Here is a 22,413-nt window from a genome sequence, read left to right as displayed (position 1 = left end):
AATGCCGGCAGTTGTGCCAATAGGAAAAGGCTACCTGGGACTAGCCATGATCAAAATGGCGGCTCCATCTTCCCTTCTCTTTGCCAGCCACATGTACAGTAAGGAGCACACAAGATGGTGCTGGCCAAGTAGAAAGCCCATTTGCATAGTAAGATTAGGGTGGGGTGACTAAGCCTTCCCTACACACTATGTAAACATTATACCTGGTCAGAACAATCTGTTGGCCCTACAAAGTCAGGCACTGCCTCCTCAATCCTGCCTATAAAATCTGCTGCGGTCTGCTACAGGCCAGCTTTTCCCTTTCAGATGTCTCTCTCTCTCACAAGAGAGAGAGTTACTCTCCTCTCTCCTTTCTTCTGCCTATTAAACTTGCCTTCTTAACCCACCCATGTATGTCCATGTCCTTAATCTTCTTGGCATGAGACAATGAACCCTGGATATTTGCCCAGACAATGATGCTGCTTCATTTGGGGGCTCATCTGGGATCAGAACCAGAATAGAAGGTATAATCATCAGAGTGGTAAGAATGGGAACAAACCTCAAATCTGTCCTTTAATTTTGAGGCTCTTGGCCTCCATTTTGGAATCAAATCAAACTAAATAAAAAATACTGGGCTCCCGTCAGCCATTTAAAAACATGGTTAGTATGGCTGCCAGCCTTACAAGATGCAGGGGTGAGGCTTACTGGGAAGAACATGGAGAATCCCCCAGCACCCACAGTTTGCTGGGCATGTTGGCCATGTTTGAACCAGTTTCTTTTCATGTTGGGCCTAGCCACTGCATGGGGCTGAGTGAGGTCCTGGAACAACTGAGGATTTCTGTTAAGGGCAACATCCTGCTATTATCCAAAGGCTTCTGGACTAATTCCAGCCTCTGACTGCTTGACTGGGTGTTGGCAAAAAGGATGTCCAGCTACCCTGTTGCAAAATTTCCTTCTTTTCTATCCATGGTTGCCATGTCTCCTATCCTCTCAGTGTGTGTAAGATACAGGAAGTTTTACAGCTCAGGGAAGTAATCCTGTTAGGCAAGATCAGGAAATGCTATAGTAAAGGATACAACTCAGGGGAATGTGATTTTCTAGGAACAGAGGGTCTCCCTGCACTCCCCACAATGAAGTCACTCTCTGCCCTTAGTCTGGAGAGCACATGGCATTTCCAGGTTACTCTCAGCCCTTTGTCAGGAAAGCGTATGGCATTTCCAGGTCTGTTAGGAAAAGGCCCCCAAATCTGGCCATAAACTGGCCCCCAAACTGGCCATAAACAAAATCTCTGCAGTACTGTAACATGCTCGTGATGGCCTTGATGCCCATGCTGGAAGGTTGTCAGTTTACTGGAATGAGGGCAAGGAACACCTGACCCACCCAGGGTGGAAAACCGCTTAAGGTGTTCTTAAACCACAAACAATAACATGAGTGATCTGTGCCTTAAGGACATGTTCATGCTGCAGATAACTAGCCAGAGCCCATCCCTTTATTTTGGCCCATCCCTTTGATTCCCATAAGGAATACTTTTAGTTAATCTATAATCTATAGAAACAATGCTTATCACTGGCTTACTGTCAATAAATATGTGGGTAAATCTCTGTTCAAGGTTCTCAGCTCTGAAGGCTGTGAGACCCCTGATTTCCCACTCCACACTCTATATTTCTCTGTGTGTGTGTCTTTAATTCCTCTAGTGCTGCTGGGTTAGGGTCTCCATGACCTAGCTGGTCTCAGCACAGGTCACTCTCTGCCCTTGGTCTGGAGAGCACATGGCATTTCAAGGTCAAAAGTACCACCTAGAGGAATAAAATTCCTCTCCATGAGGCACAATGTCATCCCTTTGCCAAAGCACTCTAGCTTCCCAATTCTCCTCCCTTTTTGCACCGATATACTAAAAATCAGGCTATATGGCCCTTCTGTAAATGGGAAAACTCTGCTTTCAATAATTAGGAGTAAAATGTCCTCTGGCACCAAATTTAGTCTTGATACTGTCCCATTGGCAGGAAAAAACGCCATTTGGTCCCTATGTTCTTTTAAGGCACCTATTCTACCTCCAATTAGAAGAGTACTTAAATAGTAAGGGAATTTTAGGTCCAGAAGTTAACCAGAACCATTCTCTAAGGGGAAACGCTTTAGCACGGGCCATAATAGCAGGATATAGAGTTCAATCTAGTACCCTTTCTCTATTAAAGGGTACTAGATTGGCCTTGTCCAAATGCAACTATTACATAGTATTTCCTGAGATCCATCTTTGAGGGAGCCATGTAGATCACATAAGTCTAGGAAGTCAAAGGGAAATCACAAGTGGAGGACTAGAGTCACATGGGTAATTGTGACTAATCCCAATTGCTTAGTTCCTCTGGTTCCACAGCTGGGAGTCGTGCCTGCAACCATGGGTGGCACATCTAACAGGGTGCTGGGACCCGAGAACCAAGGAGGGAAAACAGTAAGGGGGATGCCCTCACTGTCTTCCCCTCCACCCTGGGTCACACTGAAAGGAAGGGGATTAAAGGGGCATCTTTTTCTCGCTTCCCTTTCTAAATGGGTAACAGATCATCTCCAGCTTGCACCTCTCTGTAGTGTATTCAGAAGCACAAGGACTCCTTTGACCCTGAGACTTTGAAGAAAAAGTGGCTCATTTTCTTTTACACAAGAGCATGGCCTTTTTACTAGATCTTCACAAGAGTTGCACAATCAACCCAACCCTTATAGCAGTCATATTAGGCAGACCTACAGAGAATGATTCCCCAAAATTAGAGAAGCAACTTCCAGGAAACCATCTGAGAATCCCCCTTATTTAGGGCCCCCTCAAGTTCCCTTCTCATTGCAGGACCTTAGGCAAATAAAGGGAGACTTAGGCCAATTTTCTGACGATGCTGATAAGTATATAGAAGCTTTCCACATTTTTTTCTTTTTTGAGATGGAGTCTTGCTCTGTCACCCAGGCTGGAGTGCAGTGGTGTGATCTCAGCTCACTGCAACCTCCACTTCCCAGGTTCAAGTGATTCTCCTGCCTCAGCCTCCCAAGTAGCTGTGACCAGAGGTGCGTGCCACCACATCCAGCTAATTTTTGTATTTTTAGAAGAGACGGGATTTCACCATGTTGGCCAGGATGGTCTTGATCTCCTGACCTCATGATCTGCCACTTGGCCTCCCAAAGTGCTGGGATTACAGGCATGAGCCACCGTGCCTGGCCTCCAAAATTTAACTCAAGTGTTTAACCTCTCACAAAGGGATTTTATGCTGTTTCTAAGCCAAACCCTAACCATGGCTGAAAAACAGCCAGCTCTGCAGACAGCAGAGAGATTCAGAGATAAGCAAAATGTATCCTATGGTAGGTCAAAAGGAAAAGAGAAAATAGAGTGAAGAAACAGGGGAACCATCATTCCCAATTGGAAGAGAGGCAGTACTTCTTGACAACCCTAATTGAAACCCTCAAATGCAACTTCCAGAAGCCCTGGTCCTTCCTGCCCACCATCTACATTGTCAGCTCCTCCAATTCTACAACACAACCCCCCTACACTTTCTATGGTATTTTTCCTTCCTTTTTTCATGGTTTATAATGTTCCTCCAAACTGGGAAAAGTTACTTTCCCCAAACCTTAAAATGCTTGGCTTAGAGTTGAGCTTGGAGGAAGGGAACCCAGAAGCTTGACATGCTGGTAAATGTTTTATGTTTTTTTTTATGTTTTTTTGTTTTGTTTTGGTTTGGCTTTTTTTTTTTTTTTTTTTTTTTTTAACCAGTTGGGCTTTTGGCTTCTCTCTCTCTCTGTGCAAACTGGTAAAATGAGTAAGTATCACTCTTTATATTCTCTGTAAAGTTTTAATTAATGAAAGAGGATTTGTGAGGTTGGTCTTAAGTTGCAGCCAGTACAGTGTGCATTGTATGTCTTTCTGCATGATTCTGTTAAAAGAAAGGGTACCTTAGGTTAGGATACAGGCCCAGGACCTCATAAGCCTGTTGATCAAGCCAGCCCAACAAAATGTTCAGTAACAAACTTTGCTCCAGGCCTCTATCTTGTTTTATGTCCTTGGGAACATGACCTGTAGCCACATGGCAATACTTTGTTTTAGTCCCCACCATCGTAAAATGGTGTCTGTCTTCTGTGCTAAGTCAGTTCCTGGGTAGGGGGTCACAAAATCAGATAAGCCAGCTTATCGATCTGGGTAGTGCTAATTGATCCATCAAGGGCAGGGTTTGCAAAATATCTTAAGCACTGACTTGACAGCAGTTTAGGGAGAGTCAAAATCTTGTAGCCTCCAGCTGCATGGCTCCTAAGCAATGGTTTCTAATCTTGTGGCTACTTTCTTGGTCTGCTTCCCAGGAAAGAGGGATGGTTATCATCTTTGTTTTAGACTATAAACTGTAAACCATGCTCCTTCCAGAGTTGGTTCAGCCTATGCCTAGAGATGGGGAAGGACAGCTTTGGGGCTGGAAGCAAGATGGAGCTGGTTGGGTCAAAACTCTTTCACTGTCTCAGTCACAGTTTTGCAATGAAGGTTTCAAAAGCTGCTTACCACTTCTTTGAAAATACCTCATATACTCGCAGCTAAGTCATAACTTAATTTAGGCTGGTTGGTTTCACCTGTGAGGTTACTTTTTTTAAAGTTCAAAAGCTGAAAAACTTAACTGCTTGGTGTGGCTAAAGTCAAGTAATAAAGGATTTAAAAGGATTTTCTTAAAGAGTGCTCAGTTTAATTAAAAGTGGATATCCAAGCAAAGGTATATTTTAAAAACCTTTACACTTTTCTCTTCTTGGATCCTGGTTTTTTGAAAAAGGGTTTTTTTCTTCTCAGTCGACTGAACTATTTTTCTCCATTTTTTTTGTCTTGCCACTCTTAATGCACACATAAGAGGCCCTAATATAACTTCTGGTCGTCTGGGACTCCTTGTGAAAAACAGAGGAGGTGCCACAGACCCTGTTTTGGGAAAACACACACACACACACCCACCCTCTCTTTTCCTCATGAAACCCCAGGAATTAAAAGCAGCTAGATCTCTCTCAAAATCAAAGGTGCTGTTCTGTTTCGCATTGTGTTATCTGATGGTTTTATGTTTTGAGGGTATCAAATTACTTTGCATTATGAGACTGGCTTTGTGTAATAATAACTAGGTAAAAAATATACCTTAAGGGATGGCTAATAGTAGTTATGGAGGAATACTTAATTCTTTGCACATCTGGACCAGAGAAGTATGCTCTTGGCCACCTGGAGCATATTGAAACACTCCCACTCCAAATTAAGGGATAAGACTCCCACATGGAATGGGCTGATTACAAAATGGGCTGATTGGCTTTGGGTTGCCTTGCAATGAAATGCATGGTAGAAGCACTACACTGTCTTCTCCCCATAGTATTTCCCTCCTTTTGGGGATCCAGGATCCACTATAAAATGGCACCCTTAATTTTGAGGATCTGTCTTTGCCTTCAGCTGTGCCAGCTTATTAAGCCCTAAAAATGCATGCTTTCCTGGTCTTGTTCCTCCAAGGTCTCCATTTTGAAGTCAGTAATCCAATTAAGAAACTAGCAAATGAAAAATTTTACAAGTGCTGAATCTTCTGTCTGGGTAGCTATATATGTGTTGTGTGTAATATCTATAAAAAGAGCTCTAATTAATTGGCTTAGAGAAAAATAAGTGCTTAAATTAAATATTTTTAAAGGAAAGGTAAAAGCTGTAATGTCCTCTTAGTTAACATGACTTTAATTTTTAAGAAATATAAAAGTCTTAAAGATTATTGGTAAAATACAAGTGTTATCAATATAAACAGGTGATCTAAATCATGTAAGTCAAATACTAGGTTTGCTAAAGGTTTCAAGGTTGTAAACCACCTGCTTCACAATTTGGTAAGCCCTGGGGACATACAAAATTAACCACCCCTGTAACTGCTGGAAAAAGTAAGTGACTTTCTCTGTGCCTAGTACATAATCAAAACAACTTACCAGGTTTCAGATTAAAGTTAAAAATTGCTAAGAGTTACTATCATAATATGTAATTTTGACTACTAAAAATAGATTTACATGTAAGGTGTGAAAAAACAGTAAAATGTGTTTTTTAGTAAGAGATTATAAGAAGGCATGGAAATGTAAATTTTACCTAGTGATAAAGAATTGTCTTAAATTAGATCAGACAAAGCTGAAGGTTTAAGCAAGTTATGGAAAGATTATAAAAATTAATCTGGCAAAAATCCCATGTGTAAACCTTAACTAAATTCAAAAGGGTATTATATGGTTTTTTCATAAATTGAGCATTGAAATAAAAGCACAGCAAAGTTGTCTTAAGACGCTAACTCACCTTTCAGCAAAAGGGTTACAAAAAGTTTGTAAAGATTTCACCTCATGGTCAAATTGGTTACGATTAGATGGTATTGTCTATGATGTTTAATTAAAAAATTGAGGCTGGGTGCAGTGGCTCATGTCTGTAATCCCAGTACTTTGGGAGGCCAAGGCGGATGGATCACCTGAGATCAGGAGTTAAGAGACCAGCCTGACCAACATGGTGAAACCCCGTCTCTACTAAAAATACAAAAACTACCCAGGCATGGTGGCACATGCCAGTAATCCCAACTACTTGGGAGGCTAAGGCAGGAGAATCACTTGAAATTGAGAGGCAGAGGTTGCAGTGAGCTGAGATTACACCACTGCACTCCAGCCTGGGCAACAAGAGCAAAATTCCATCTCAAAAAAAACAAAAAACAAAAAACAAAAAAAAAAAACAAAAAAAAAAAAAAACGGGGTTGACATTAAACTAATGCAAGGATAAATTTTGGCTTTGAACAGGATTTTCACGTAATAGTAAAGGTTAATGAAAGATTTTTGCTTTTTGATTATCATTTTGGCAAAATAAAAGATTTATAGTAATCTAGACTTCTATTTCATAACATCAAGTGTTTTAAACCTCTAACATATTTATCAGGCTTCCAAAAAATCAAACTTCAAGTTTCAAAATTGTCTTTCCTGATGCCTGGCTTTCTGGATGGTTCAGTGGGCCTCTGAATCATCCAGAGAAGAGGTAAACAGGATTATGTGACATATTTAATTACATGGAATTGCTAAAATGATGTCCAGTCTTCTTTAGGTTTTTATTTTGTTGAATAATACTAATACATGTTCCAAAATTGTATGAGATTTCTAAAATTCTAATGTCTATGTATATGCTATTAATCATAATTAAGATTGAAGTTATTGTAAACCACAAAGATAACCAAATCTCTTTGTCAGTCGTGTTTTTAAGTGTAACTATCCTGGAAATTTTGTCATCTGCAGACAATTGTTGTGTTGCTTTGTTCCTTTTCAAAAGATAGTATATAATCAAGATATAGGACTTTTACAGGTGTTCTCAAATGCATGTTTCTAACATTGGAATAAAGAAAAAACATACAGGATTCATGAGGAGCTGAAATATTCATGAATATCAAACAGGAGTTAACTGCATGAACTACACTAATAGAAGTCTGACATAATCTTTTTTAACTATTTGCTTGAAACATTGCTCATCCTTATTTTGTCCTTCAATGTCAAGGAAACTTTTATTCTAAGCTCTCTACAGCTTTTAACAATTAAGTAAGATATACTCTTGTGAACAAAATTTAAGGCATACTTCTTTCTCATTGCCCGGTTCCTCTAAAATTTGGAAACTATTTGTGAGTATTCTTAACTTATGGCAATATAGTTACTTGCATCAGTACAATAAGAATCTATTTTCTTTTTCAACAGAACACAATTGGAGAAACTGGTTGTCTTTACCAAGTCTTTGACTGGAAGGCTGTATTTCTTTTTAAGGAATCAAGCTTGACTTGAAGAGCCAATAAAAACCCTTTGGGGAAGACTGGCCTCATACTCTTGCCTACACAGTCCCCCAGGTAGATTTCTGACCATGGTCAGTAAAAAATGTCACTTTCTAACAGGTCCAGGTGCTCCAAGCTTATCTTAGGACCTTAAGAGGAAAGGATCACCCAACTCACAGGTATTTAAGGATGTAGACCCATGGCTGGACTTGGCTTTAAAAGGTTTTATCTGAGATTTCTTCTGGAACAGAGTTTCATCAAATCCAATCCAAAAGGGCTATGTAGAAATAATTATTCTTGTTGTACTTTATGCAAATCATCAGGCCAAGTACATGACTAAACTTTATTCTACAAACAACATGGTCCCATCATAATTTGTTTTTACTGAAAATGAGGACTGGAGAGAAAAAAATTATGCTCCAAAACTTATACATTTGTCATTAAATTCTAGTTTCATTGGTTATTTTTAAGTTTTTTTGCCTACATTTTAGACTAGCTATGCTTATTCCTGTGAATCAAGTAATGATTTCCTGCAGGTTGGGAAAAACAAAAATGTATGGGTAATGTAAAAAGCTGGATCAATATGCTAGTTCTGGCCAATTATCCTGCAAATCCTGCCAGGTAATAAATGTGAGTAGGTTGCTCATAAGCCAGAGATTTCTTTGGGAAAATAAAATCAAGGAACTTCATAGACCTTCCAAAAGGGAAATTCTATATCTTGGCAACTAAAATTTTAGATGGAAATGATCTAATAATCCCACCCTTGTGGGAATCGCTACACTCACTCTACTATTTGAGGTAGAGTTATACATGGTAGCACCTTCTAACTGAAATACTGGACAGAGAGTTTCCACTGCTGTAGTATTTTGCTTAATTATTATCCTTAGAGCAGGAATAACAGCTACTGACAAGAGGTAAACATGAAGGTTTTACTATCACTGAGTCTACCAGGACTTTTTATTGGGTTTGGTAATATGTCACACCTTAGCTACGCAAAGAAGGTTATAAAGAAAATGGATTTTATATAAGAAAGGATCTTGTATGGTAAATTCTTATCCTAAAGAGAATAACTGCTTGTTTAAAAAGAGGGATGTTTAGGAAAAGTCAGAAAGTATAAGCATGTCATAAATGGTCTGTGGAAATTGTGAACGAACTAATAATTGCAGGAAAGATTCAGCCAAGGTTAACACTAAAGTTACTCTAGCCACCCAAATCCAATGCCACTTATCCTTCTATATTAACATTATTAACATTTGTTAATGTTACTTTTATATTAACACTATTAACATTTCAGCAGCACCTGGTGGAGGCAAACCAGTATTACAACCCATCGAAAAGGTGGACAGCAATCAAACTCCAAATGGTACTGTGGACAGAACCATGCATGGACATGCCTTTCTTCTGAGGACCCTTAGACTGACCCCAGGAGAAGCCCTAACTGGCAGGGCACCCCTTTTTGGCAGGAAGTAGTCAGAAAGAGTCATCATCTAATACCCCTTAATAACAGTTAGGGTTACCACTCCTGAGGAGGGAATAAGATAGGAGTTAAAAAGAAATTATTTAGGCAGATAGTGAGGGTAAGGAAGTCCTCATTAAGGTTTTACTTTTAATGAAAAATAGACCCCAAATCATTTTCTTCTCTAACAAAGAGCAACCTGTAAAATTGAGCTGCAGACATAGACAAGTAAGCTAGAAGCTTGCAAAGGTGAATGCTGGCAGTTGTGCCAATAGGAAAAGGCTACCTGGGACCAGGCATGATCAAAATGGTGGCTCTATCTTCCCTTCTCTTTGCCAGCCACGTGTACAGTATGGAGCAGACAAGATGGTGCTGGCCAAATAGAAAGCCTATTGGCATATTAAGATTAGGGTGGGGATGACAAGCCTTCCCCACATGCTATGTAAACGTCACACCTAGTTGAACCAATCTGTGGGCCCTACATAAATCAGACACTGCCTCCTCAAGCTAGCCTATAAAATCTGCTGCAGTCTGTCGCAGGCTGGCTTTTACCTTTTGGATGCCCCTCTGTCTCACAAGAGAGAACGCTGCTCTCCTCTCTCCTTTCTTCTGCCTATTAAACTTTCCACTCCTTAACCCAACCACGTGTGTCTATGTCTTTAATCTTCTTAGCGTGAGATGATGAACCCTAGGTATTTACCCCTGACAACAATGCCACTTCACTAAGGGTGGGGTGTAGTGGCTCATGTCTATAATCTCAGCATTTTGGGAGGCAAAGTGGAAGGATTGCTTGAGCTCAGGAGTTTTAAACTAGCTTGGGAACATAGCCAGACCTTATCTTTACTAGAAATCACATACATTAGTTGGGTGTGATGGTGCGCATTTATAGTCCCAGCTACTCAGGAGGATGAGGTGGGAAAATTGCTTGAGCCTGGGAGGTCAAGTCTGCAGTGATCATGTACTCCAGCCTGGGTGACAGAGTGGGACCATGTCTCAAAAAGAAAATCCATACAATAAAATATTCAGCCATAGAAAGGGATAAAGTACTAATTCATACTACAATATGAACTTTGAAAAACATTATGCTAAATGAAAGAAGGCAGACACAAATGTCCACATATTGTATGGTTCCACTTATGTAAAATGTACAAGATAGCCAAATTCAAAGGCAAAAAGTACTTTAGTGGTTGCCAGAGGCTGGGGGAGGAGGCAGGTAGAAAAATAAGAAATGAATACTAATGGATATAGAGTTTCTTTCTTGGGGGATAAAAATTTCCTGACAAGAATTCACAAGGGAGGTTACAAGATGGCTGAATAGGAAAAGCTCCAGTCTACAGCTCCCAGCGTGAGCAACACAGAAGACAGGCGATTTCTGCATTTCCAACTGAGGTACCAGGTTCATCTCAAAGGGGCTTGTCGGACAGTGGGTGCAGCCCATGGAGCGTGAGCCAAAACAAAGCAGGGCATTGCCTCACCTGGGAAGCGCAAGTGGTCAGGGAATTCCCTTTCCTAGCCAAGGGAAGCCATGACAGACGGTATCTGGAAAATTGGGACACTCTCACCCTAATACTGCAGTTTTCCAACAGTCTTAGCAAATGGCACACCAGAAGATTATATCCCATGCCTGGCTTGGAGGGTCCCATGCCCATGGAGCCTTGCTCACTGCTAGCACAGCACTCTGAGATGGAACTGCAAGGTGGCAGTGAGGCTGGGGGAGGGGCATCCGCCATTGCTGAGGCTTGAGTAGGTAAACAAAGCAGCCAGGAAGCTCGAACTGGGTGGAGCCCACTGCAGTTCAAGGAGTCCTGCCTGCCTCTGTAGACCCCACCTCTGGGGGCAGGGTATAGCTGAACAAAAGGCAGCAGAAACTTCTGTAGACTTAAACGTCCCTGTCTGATAGCTTTGAAGAGAGTAGTGGTTCTCCCAGCATGGAGTTTGAGATCTGAGAATGGACAGACTGCCTTCTCAAGTGGGTCCCTGACACCCGAGTAGCCTAACTGGGAGTCACCTCCCAGTAGGGGCAGACTGACACCTCATACTGGCCGGGTGCCCCTCTAAGATGAAGCTTCCAGAGGAAGAATCAGGCAGTAACATTTGCCATTCTGCAATATTTGCTGTTCTGCAGCCTTTGCTGGTGATACCCGGGCAAATAGGGTCTGGAATGGACCTCCAGCAAACTCCAACAGACCTGCAGCTGAGGGTCCTGACTTAAAAGGAAACCTAACAAACAGAAAGGACATCCACACCAAAACTCCATCTGTACATCACCATCATCAAAGACCAAAAGTGGATAAAACCACAAAGATAGGGAGAAACTAGAGCAGAAAAGCTGAAAATTCTAAAAATCAGAGTGCCTGTTCTCCTCCAAAGAAACACAGCTCCTCACCAGCAATGGAACAAAGCTGGACGGAGAATGACTTTGATGAGTTGAGAGAAGGAGGTGTTACACCTTATAATTTCAAGACTTACAATAAAGTTACAGCATGGAATTGTTCTAAGAATAAACACATGGGTGGGTTAACAGAATAGAATACAGAGTCCAGAAGTAGACCTTTATAAATTTTTTTAATAAAGATGCCAACCTTTATCAGTAAGGAAATAACTCTTTTTACCAAATATTTCTGGAATAACTGGATATACACTGAAAATGAATGAACCTCTCAATTTTACCACACAGTATATACAAAAATTACCTGCAGTAGACCATAAACCTAAATGTAGAAACTAAAAACTATAAAATATTTAGAAGAAAGTATAAGAAACATATTTTGTGACTTTAGAGTAGACAAAGATTTCTTAAATAGGCTTTTCGTGTCCCATCACAAAATTATAAAAGAAAACATTGATGAATTCACCTCCATCAAAATTTTAAAACTTCTACTCTTTATAAAACACTATTAAGAAAATGAAAGACATGTCATAGAATAAGAAAAGATGTATAATACATATATCTAAAACAAAGGACTAGTTTGAATATATATAAAGAACTCTTGGCCAGGTGTGGTGGCTTATGCATGTAATCCCAGCACTTTAAGAAGTCAAGGATGGAGAATCACTTCAGGCCAGGTATTTGAGACCAGCTTGGGCAACATGGTGAGACATCATCTCTAATATGTAAAAAACAAAACAAAACTACTTCTACAACTCAATATAAAGAATACAAGCCAGAAACAGTGGCGCATGCCTGTAATCCCAGCACTTTGGGAGGCAAGAAGATTACCTGAGGCCAGGAGTTTGAGAATGGCCTGGACAACATAGTGAGACCTCATCTCTACAAAAAATATTTTTTTTTTTTTTTGAGATGGAGTCTCGCTCTGTCGCCCAGGCTGGAGCGCAGTGGCCAGATCTCAGCTCACTGCAAGCTCCGCCTCCCGGGTTCACGCCATTCTCCTGCCTCAGCCTCCCAAGTAGCTGGGACTACAGGCGCCCACCACCTCGCCCAGCTAGTTTTTTTGTATTTTTTAGTAGAGACGGGTTTCACCGTGTTAGCCAGGATGGTCTTGATCTCCTGACCTTGTGATCCGCCCGTCTCGGCCTCCCAAAGTGCTGGGATTACAGGCTTGAGCCACCGCGCCCGGCCAAAAAGATTTTTTTAAATTAGTTGGGTGTGGTGCTGCATGCCTATAGTCCCAGCTACTTGAGAGGCTGGGGCAGGAGGATGGCTTGGGCCTGGAAGGTTGAGGCTTCAGTGAGCCAGGACTGTACCCCTGTACTCCAGCCTGGGCAACAGAGTGAGAATCTATCTCTAAAAATAATAATAATAATAAAAATAACATAAAATATTTTTTTTTTTTTTTTTTTTTTTTTTTTTTTTTTGAGACGGAGTCTCGCTCTGTCACCCAGGCTGGAGTGCAGTGGCCGGATGTCAGCTCACTGCAACCTCTGCCTCCCGGGCTCACGCCATTCTCCTGCCTCAGCCTCCCGAGTAGCTGGGACTACAGGCGCCTGCCACCTCGCCCGGCTAGTTTTTTTTGTAGTTTTTAGTAGAGACAGGGTTTCACTGTGTTAGCCAGGATGGTCTCGATCTCCTGACCTCGTGATCCGCCCGTCTCGGCCTCCCAAAGTGCTGGGATTACAGGCTTGAGCCACCGCGCCCGGCCAACATAAAATATTTTTAAGAATACAGACCACTCCACTAAAAACATAGAAAAGATTTAAACAGATGCTTCACAAAAGAACATATAAATGGCCAAAACATATTCATGGTCATTAAGACACCCTCAAAAGGCAAATTAAAACTACTATTTACTAGGTATACCCTGGCACTTGCATCAGTCTGTCTTGGGTTTGATTGCTTTGCTCACCACTTCAGAGGCTGATCGTGCTGAATATAGTAGATACTGTACACACTGGAGCCTACACCTTATTAGTTCTCCATGATATGCTCAAATTGGTTGTATCTTCATAAGATTCTTTTCAGAGAAACAATCTACTATATTCTCCAAATTAATTGCTCTTTGTGAGGAAGAAGTGAACAGAAACACATCCTCTGTAGCCCTCTTTCCTCTTCCACTCTAATTAGCTGAGCAATAGAAAAAGACAGCCCTGACCGGGCGCGGTGGCTCAAGCCTGTAATCCCAGCACTTTGGGAGGCCGAGACGGGCGGATCACGAGGTCAGGAGATCGAGACCATCCTGGCTAACACGGTGAAACCCCGTCTCTACTAAAAAATACAAAATACTAGCCGGGCGAGGTGGCGGGCGCCTGTAGTAGTCCCAGCTACTCGGGAGGCTGAGGCAGGAGAATGGCGTAAACCCAGGAGGCGGAGCTTGCAGTGAGCTGAGATCTGGCCACTGCGCTCCAGCCTGGGCGACAGAGCGAGACTCCGTCTCCAAAAAAAAAAAAAAAAGAAAAAGACAGCCCAATAATAAGAGTAGCAAATGATTAGCACCAATTACTCTAGTATACTCTGTAAAAGTGCAACTCAAAAATTAGAAATCAGAAAGAACAGGACTTTAAAATACAATACCTGTTCTCTCTGTTCACCACCCACAGTTTTTCCAGGGGAGTGGTTTCCAAGTTGCTTGTTCTCTTGAGATTCACACACCTCTCCTTTAAGTCTTTCAACCTTAAATACAAAAGTAAAAGTCTTGTAGACTTCTCAATTTTTGTTTGGATAAATCATTGCTTTGTTTTTTAATTATACAAGTAACATACAAATATGCTGTCCTTATAAAACTGCAACACATAGGTATACAGAATAAAAAACTGTATTTTCCTTCATATTACAACTGTTCCTCCCTTTCCAGAAATAACACTCCTGGAATGTACCCTACCTGAACTTTTTCATGCATACATACATGTATTAAATATATAAATGGGTTAGATACATAAATTTACAAAGACTTAGACAACTTACCAATCTTCACTTATTTATTCATTCTATTTATGATTGCATTTTTATTGTGGTAAAATACACATAACACAAAATGTACCATGTTAGCCATTTTTAAGTGTACCAGTTCAGTGGCATTAAGCATCATTAAGCATATTATTAAGCACATTGTCAGGCACGCTGTTGTACAACCATTACCACCATCCATCTCCAGAACTCTTCATCTTGCACTGAAACTCTATACCCATTAAACAATAACTCCCATTACTCGCTCTCCCCAGCCACTGGCAACCACCATTCTATTAATACTTTCTGTCTCTGTGACTTTCACTACTCTAAGCATGTCATATTAAGTGTTATCATATATTATTTGTCCTTCTGTGACTGGATTATTTCATTTAGAATAATGTCTTCAATGTTCATTCATGTTTCTGCATGTGTATGAATTTCTTTCCTTTTTAAGGCTGAATAATATTCCATTGTATGGCTATACCACATTTTGCTTATCTGTTCCTCTATCAGTGAGCATCTGAGCTGCTTCCACCTTTTGGCTATTGTGAATAATGCTGCTATGAATATGGATGTACAAATATATGTTTAAGTCTCTGTTTTCAATTCTCTGGGGCATATATCCAGAAGTGGAATTGTCAGACCACATGGTGATTCTATATTTAACTTTTAGAGTAACTGTTTTCCATGGTGGCTGCACTACTTTAGATTCTCCCCAGCAATGCACAAGGGTTCCAATTTTTCCACACCAACATTTGTTATTCTCTATTGTTTTGCTAGCAGTCATCCTGATGGATCTTTAGTCATTCTTGCAAAAAAATTTCTAAAGCACCTAGTATTATGCCAGGTATTTTGTTAGATATTAGATATATTATTATGTAATGAATATAAAGTAAAATTGAAGAGATGTATTTAAAATTTGGAAGTATATATTTTTTAAAATCAGTAAATTGCTAAGAAGAAATGGTTAAAAATATAAACAATTAAAGATTTAGTATTAATAATCTTAAACTTATCCAATATAATAGAGTAATATTTTCTATGTGGTGAATGTGTTAACTATAAACTATTATCTAATCCCTTATTTAAAAGATCCTAGATTTACATATAGCAACAATGTTGCTGTGTAGCATAGGTAGTTAAAATGTATAAAATGTAAGTACTGATAGAATACATCTAGGTCAAAGCATGGCATCCCCCTGAGATGTTACAGCCACCAGTATTGGTCCCTGCTAAAGACCAACTTACATGTTGTATATCTGTGTTGCTTATGCTGTTGATTGTTATGGTAGACACATTTAAATAAGTTCTAAGAAGTAAATTAAACTTACCATTTCACCAAGCACCTTTTTTTCTGAGTCAAGTGATCGAACCCTATTTCTTAAAGCCAGAATTTCCTCATCCAGTCTCTGATTGTGTTCCTTTGCTTTCTGTAGGTCAGCTGCATCTAAAACAGAGAAGAACACAGTTTACTCAACTGGATCAAAGTTTTAGTTTTAGGGGCACTAACTCTAAAAACGAAGGAAGTGCTATTGTCTGCCCTTCTTGTTAGTCCTATCATGTTTCTGCATATGTGGCTGACTCTCTGTGCAGGAGAGCCACAAGGCTCTCAAGTCTAGCCCTAGAATATTCTACCAACCCAAAGAAACAACAGAGAAAGTTTTATATTACTCACACCAGACCAATGAATTGGACTTTTTGAGTGTAGGGTTTCCAGCAATAGAGGTTCTTCTAGGACCTAGAATTTTAAAACAATTTAGCCTAGCCTACCTTTTAAAAGTTAAATGACCAAAAAAATGGTCTTCCTACATGCCTTTCAGTCCTGTCTCTTTTACATACCTCCTAGTCCATTCGTTTACAAATCTGTTCTTAGAACAATTCCATGCTGTAGCTTTATTGTAAATCTTGAAATTGTAAAGTGTTAACACCTCAACTTTTATTGATCACAAATGGAACATAGGCTTTTTGTTAATCAAACTACATGGTTTTGTTCAAAGTGAATATTTTTAACCCACCTTCAGCTAGTACCATGTCCCAAAATAATATTTTTAACACATAGTAAATATTTTCAGAAATATATATATATTTATAGTAATATACAAACAGACAAAGTTATGTTAAAAATATTTAACAACTGGTTAAGCATGCACCCTCATCTATAAGAATGTAGCTCTGAAGTAGAGTTCTAGAGAACATTTTGCTGTGCTAAATATTATCTCTTTAGTGGCTGGGAAGACATGGGGCTGGAAGGAGCTAAGACAATTAGGGCAGGTAAGAATGTTTGGAAGACTCAGGACAACAGCTGCTTATAAGTCAACACAGAATTATTCCAGTACCTTCACAACTTTACTGGCATACTAGTATACACCAGCTCACAGTACTCCTGTGGGTACACACACACACAGACTCCACAAATAAAAAACCCAAATGACATTATACCACACATCTTACTCTACAACTTGCCTTCTTTACTTGATAATATATCACAGAAATCTATTCATGTCAGTGCACACTTGGCTCCATGTCATCTTTAATATCTGCAAAGTATGCCTTGTATAGTCACTTATTTAACAATCTATTATTGGTAAACATACTGCATTTAATTTTACTACCCAACAAGTTATTTCTTATTCTCTGTACTTCTTTGTTAACTGGCCACTTAAAAAAGTGGGAAGTATTCTCTCTTCTTTAATTTTCTGGAAGAAATTATATAAATTTAGTATTATTTATTCCTTAAGTAATAATTCTTATTAGAATTCACTAATGAAGCCATCTGAGCCTGGAGTCTTCCTCATGGGAAGATTTTTAATTTTAATTTTTAATTTTATTTTTCATTTGGGTCAGAGTCTTGCTCTGTTGCCCAGGCTGGAGTGCAGTGGTACAATCTCACTGCAGCCTCCGCCTCCTGGGTTGAAGTGATTCTCTTGCCTCAGCCTCCTGAGTAGCTGGGACTACAGGCATAGGCCACCACACCTGGCTAATTTTTTTTTTTTTTTTTTTTTTTTTGTATTTTTAGTAGATACAGGGTTTCACCATGCTTGCCAGGCTGGTCTTAAACTCTTGACCTCAAGTGATTCACCCCCTCAGCCTCCCAAAGTGCTGCGATTACAGGCATGAGCCACAATGTCTGGCCCATGGGAAGGTTTTTAACTAAAAATTCTGTCTCTTTACATAGATTTAGAGCTATTTCTTCTCAGGTGAGGTTTGGTGGTTTGTGTCTTTTAAGGAATGTGTCCACGTCATCCAGGTCGTCAATTTATTGGCATAAAGTTATTCATAATATTCCCACATTATCTTTTTATTCTATAGAAATACTCTGTTATTTTTTATATTGGTAATTTGTGAGTTCTCTCTTTTTTCATGACCAATCTAGTTAAAAGTTTGTCAATGTTGTTCTTTCTGAAGATGCAGCTCTTGGTTCCACTGATTTACTCTATTGTGGTTCTGTTTTTAGTTTTGTTGACTTTTTTTTTTCTTTTTTGAGATGGAGTCTTGATCTGTCGCCAGGCTGGAGTGCAGTGGCACTATCTCGGGTCACTGCAACCTCTGCCTCCCAGGTTCAAGCAATTCTTCTGCCTCAGCCTCCTGAGTTAGCTGGAATTACAAGCGTGTGCCACCACGCCCAGCTAATTTTTGTATTTTTAGTAGAGACAGGGTTTCACCATCTTGGCCAGGATGGTCTTGATCTCTTGACCTCATGATCCACCTGCTTCAGCCTCCCAAAGTGCTGAGATTACAGGCGTGAGCCACCGTGCCCAGCCACTTTTGTTGATTTTAACTCTTATTTTAATATCTCCTTCCTTCTGCATGCCTTGGATTTAATTTTCTCTTCTTATTCTGTTCTTATTCTTCTTATTCTTATTATATTTAATTATATTTTTATTATTCTTATTCTGCTTACCTTATTCTGGGTTTCTGAGGTATAGACTCAGATTATTTTGAGTCCTTTCTTGATTTCTAATATAAGCATTAAATACTATAAAATTCCCTCTAAGTACTGATTTAGCTATGTCACAGAAATGATGATATTGTTGCATTTTCATTTTCTTCAATTCAAAATATTTTCTAATATCTCTCTTAATTTTTTTCTCTGAAGGCATGGTCTTTTTATAAATATCTTTTTAGGCCAAGTGCAGTGGCTCATGCCTGTAATCCCAGCACTTAGGGAGGCTGAGGCGGGTGGATCACGAGGTCAGGAGTTCAAGATCAGCCTGGCCAACATGGTGAAACCCCGTCTCTACTAAAAATACAAAAATTAGCCAGGCGTGGTGGCAGGTTTCTGTAATCCCAGCTACTCGGGAGGCTGAGGCAGAGAATTGCTTGAACCTGTGAGGCGGAGGTTGCAGTGAGCCGAGATCATGCCACTATACTCCAGCCTGTGCAACAACGTGAGAATCCATCTCAAAAAAAAAAAAAATCTTTTTAATTTCCAAATATTTCCAACTAACTTACTTCTGTTACCAATTTTTAGTTTAATTCCATTATGATCAGAGAACATAATTTGTATTTCATTTTTTTCACAGAGATTTACTTTATGGCCCAGGATGGCCTCTCTTTTTTAAATTTTGAACTTTAAATAGATTCTTGGACCAATGCTTCACATCCATCAGCTAATTCAACTTTAGCACCTGTCTCATCCCCAGTAGCTTTTCCAGAACAATTACCTTCATGAATTTTCCCCAATCAAACTTGGGCATCTTCAGCATTTTTACTTTTCTAATAAAGACATCATGGAGAAGACAACTGGACTGGCAAAGCTTTTCTCTTTTCCAGTACTGTCTGGAATCAATCTATTGACCACTTCTTTCAAGTCATTCACACCTTTCAGGTCATGATTTCCATCATCTTCTTCTGGATTTCGCAGGCCTGTTGGTGCTGAGCATAAGAGGCCTTCTGTGTCAGACTGTTGTGCTTTTTAGTAAAATCAACACAGAATAGATGAAACAAATAATCATCGGTAGTCTTGACATCAGCGTGAGGTTCAATCATGGTCTGCCATTTTTTGACGATGGAACACATTTTGTCACTGGTAAATCCATGCCCTGGAAGTTAGTTGGTTTTTGTCCTGAACATCTTCAGCATCAGCTTGAATTTTCTAAATGCAACTTCATCATTCTGCTGATCAGCAAGACTCACTTCAAACACACGATCCTTGAGGCTATCAGATGCAATTTTGGTTCCTTGAGTCCTGGTGACTAGCGTCTCTCCAATATTTCTTATATTGAACATAGCAAGTGCTTTTACATCACACCAATCTTTCTTAGAAAATGGATCAACCACTTTATTTTCGGCTCCCTTTTTGCTACCTTTCATAAGGTGCTTGTTCTTGCCAACAGCCATGGTGCTGCTCACAGAGCCAAAGGCTACATGAGATGTTTTGATACAGGCATGCAATGCGTGTCATGGAAAATGGGTTATCCATCCCCTCAAGTATTTATCCTTTGTGTTACAAACAATCCAATTATACTCTTTATTTTAAAATGTACAATTAAATTATTATTGACTGTAGTCACCCTGTTGTGCTATCAAATACTAGATTTTATTCACTCTTTCTTTTTTTAGCCATTAGCCATTCCCTGCCTCCCGCTGAAACTGCCCCTCTACTCTCCTTCCCAGCCTCTGGTAACAATCTTTCTGCTCTCTATGTCGGTGAGTTCAACTGTTTTGATTTTTAGATTCCACATATAAGTGAGAACATGCAATGTTTGTCTTTCTGTGCCTGGCTTATTTCTGTTAGCGTAATGACCACCAATTCCACCAGGATGGTCTCTCTTGGTGAATGTTTCATGGGTATACAAAAAGAATGTGTGTTCTGGTGAAATTTCCTATAAATATCAATTAGGTCATTTTGATTGCTAGTATTTTTAGGGCTTTTATATCCCTACTGATTTTTTTCTGTTTACTTGTTCTATTAATTACTAAGAAAGCAGTATTCATTTTATAATTGTATTCATACATTTTTAAAAGGAGGGTATGCCTAGTTGTAGAATTATTTAAAAACTGGTAAACATATTTAAAAATTTTTTAGCTGTTACCATTAAAATATTCAAATTTCATTATATTATTGATAACTGGTAGCATTTTTATATAGGCAAGCTAGGGTCAGATTAATTCACCACTGATTCAAGCCTACTGGCTTCCCAGTGAACAAATATGTATAAAGTATTGTTAAATGCATTTTAAAGTATATTGGTGTCAGTGGTCCCAGTTAAAGATGCATGATTAGTGTTGATCACAGGTTTGGGAGTCAGATATATAAAGATTCAAATACCAGCTCTGATACTTATTGTAGCTATTGGATAACTCACTTAACTTTGCCATGACTCAGTTTGCTTATCTAAGAAATGGGGATACCACTACTCACTACTTGGAACTGCTATGAGGATTAGATGAGATATGTGTGTTCAGGGTGGTATGGCCACAGACTGTTGTGAGGATTAGAGATAAAGCATGTGAAGTGCCTGGCAGAGTACCTGTCACTTAGTAAGCACTTAGTACCTGTCACTACTAAATGGTAGTAGTAGTGGTAGTAATAATAACAGTAGTAGCAACAGTAATAATAGTAGTAGTACTTATTATTTTAATTCCTAAATATTATTATTTTAAAACCTATTATTAATGTATATTATATTATTTATTAATGTATTATTATTAAATAATAATTTTTTAAAAAATTTATTCTTTTGAGATGAGGTCTTGCATTATTGCCCAGGCTGGATTGCAGTGGCACAGACATGGCTCACTGCAACCTCCAACTCCTGGGCCCAAGCCTCCCAAGTCTTTGGGACTGCAGGCATGTACCACCGTTCTTGGCTACTAAATAATAATTATCATATCTTCTAGAATGACTTACCATTTTCTTTCTGCTTTACCAAATTTTCCTTCAATTTGTCAATTTCTAGTTGAGCCTTCTTAAGTGCAGAATCTAAAAAAAGAAACAAAATATTTGTATAAGGAACAAATGATTAGTATAATAATCAAATTTCAAATGACTCTCTCTCTCTCTCTGGAACACTTTCTTTCACCTGGCTACTGTCCCTGGAGTTTCTGCTTAAATGTCAGCTCCTCAGGGAATTTTCCCAGACTTCTCTCTTAGAGTTCCTACTGTACCCTATATTTAGCCCTATCCCTGATTATCTGATCTCGTAGTTGTCTTTCCCTAATAGTTTCCTCCATCAGATTTCATGATTAAGAGGAATTTAAACCACTGTAAACAATAGGAAAAGCCGAAAGTTTTTAGGCATGGTACTACCAGTTTAGTGAAAAGAAACTACACCCAGAAAAAAGTAAAAATAATTCCTGCAATCAGTCATATTTAGAATTTTGCCAATAGCTGCTAGAAATACCAAAATAACAAAATTTCAGGAAATAGCTTTTGATACTATGCGAGAATTGTATAAAGATGGCACAATGATATTTAGGAAGACATGACGCATTGGAGTCTATTGGATTTGGGTTCTCTACTTCAGGTTTTATCCCTTTGTCTCCTGTGGTCTCCTCATCACCAGCAATATTGCTGGTGGATCTCCTATATTATCAGAATGAAGAACCTCCCAGAAGTAAGAGACTAACATGAATCTTATAACAGGTCACTTCTAACCACAGAGTGAGTTCATCAGCACAATTGTGAAGGTTTTATTATTACATCCGTTAACACTCAGTTCTTTAGAGTAAATCCCAGGATAACCTACCAGATTCACCTAAAACTGTATTCCTAACTATAGCAATACTATTACTACTACTGTTACCATAGCAGCAACTAGCAGTGCCAGATAAATGTATCATCATAACAAAGCTGCAAAGTAGATATTCATGTTTCCATTTTATAGATAAGATAAACAAGACTCAGAAAA

At 39.3% G+C, this 22,413-nt stretch overlaps 1 protein-coding gene and 1 pseudogene across 1 annotated transcript in view; both read right to left on the bottom strand.

Annotated features, from left to right (window-relative positions):
* CCDC30 (coiled-coil domain containing 30) overlaps positions 1-22,413 on the bottom strand; it is a 196,812-nt gene that overhangs the window by 147,546 nt on the left and 26,853 nt on the right. The window contains exons 4-6 of the mRNA XM_030942844.1: positions 21,414-21,485; positions 15,892-16,007; positions 14,186-14,284 (exon numbers count right to left, since the gene is read on the bottom strand). Of these exons, the coding sequence (XP_030798704.1) occupies positions 14,186-14,284; positions 15,892-16,007; positions 21,414-21,485 (287 nt within the window). The remainder of the gene's footprint in view (positions 1-14,185; positions 14,285-15,891; positions 16,008-21,413; positions 21,486-22,413) is intronic.
* LOC104669003 lies at positions 19,133-19,900 on the bottom strand (annotated as a pseudogene).

This window comes from Rhinopithecus roxellana, chromosome 12 (assembly GCF_007565055.1).
Source record: "Rhinopithecus roxellana isolate Shanxi Qingling chromosome 12, ASM756505v1, whole genome shotgun sequence".
Lineage (NCBI taxonomy): Eukaryota > Metazoa > Chordata > Mammalia > Primates > Cercopithecidae > Rhinopithecus > Rhinopithecus roxellana.
The sequence above is the reverse complement of the archived record's forward strand: the minus strand, read 5'-3'. Positions and strand labels throughout refer to the sequence as shown.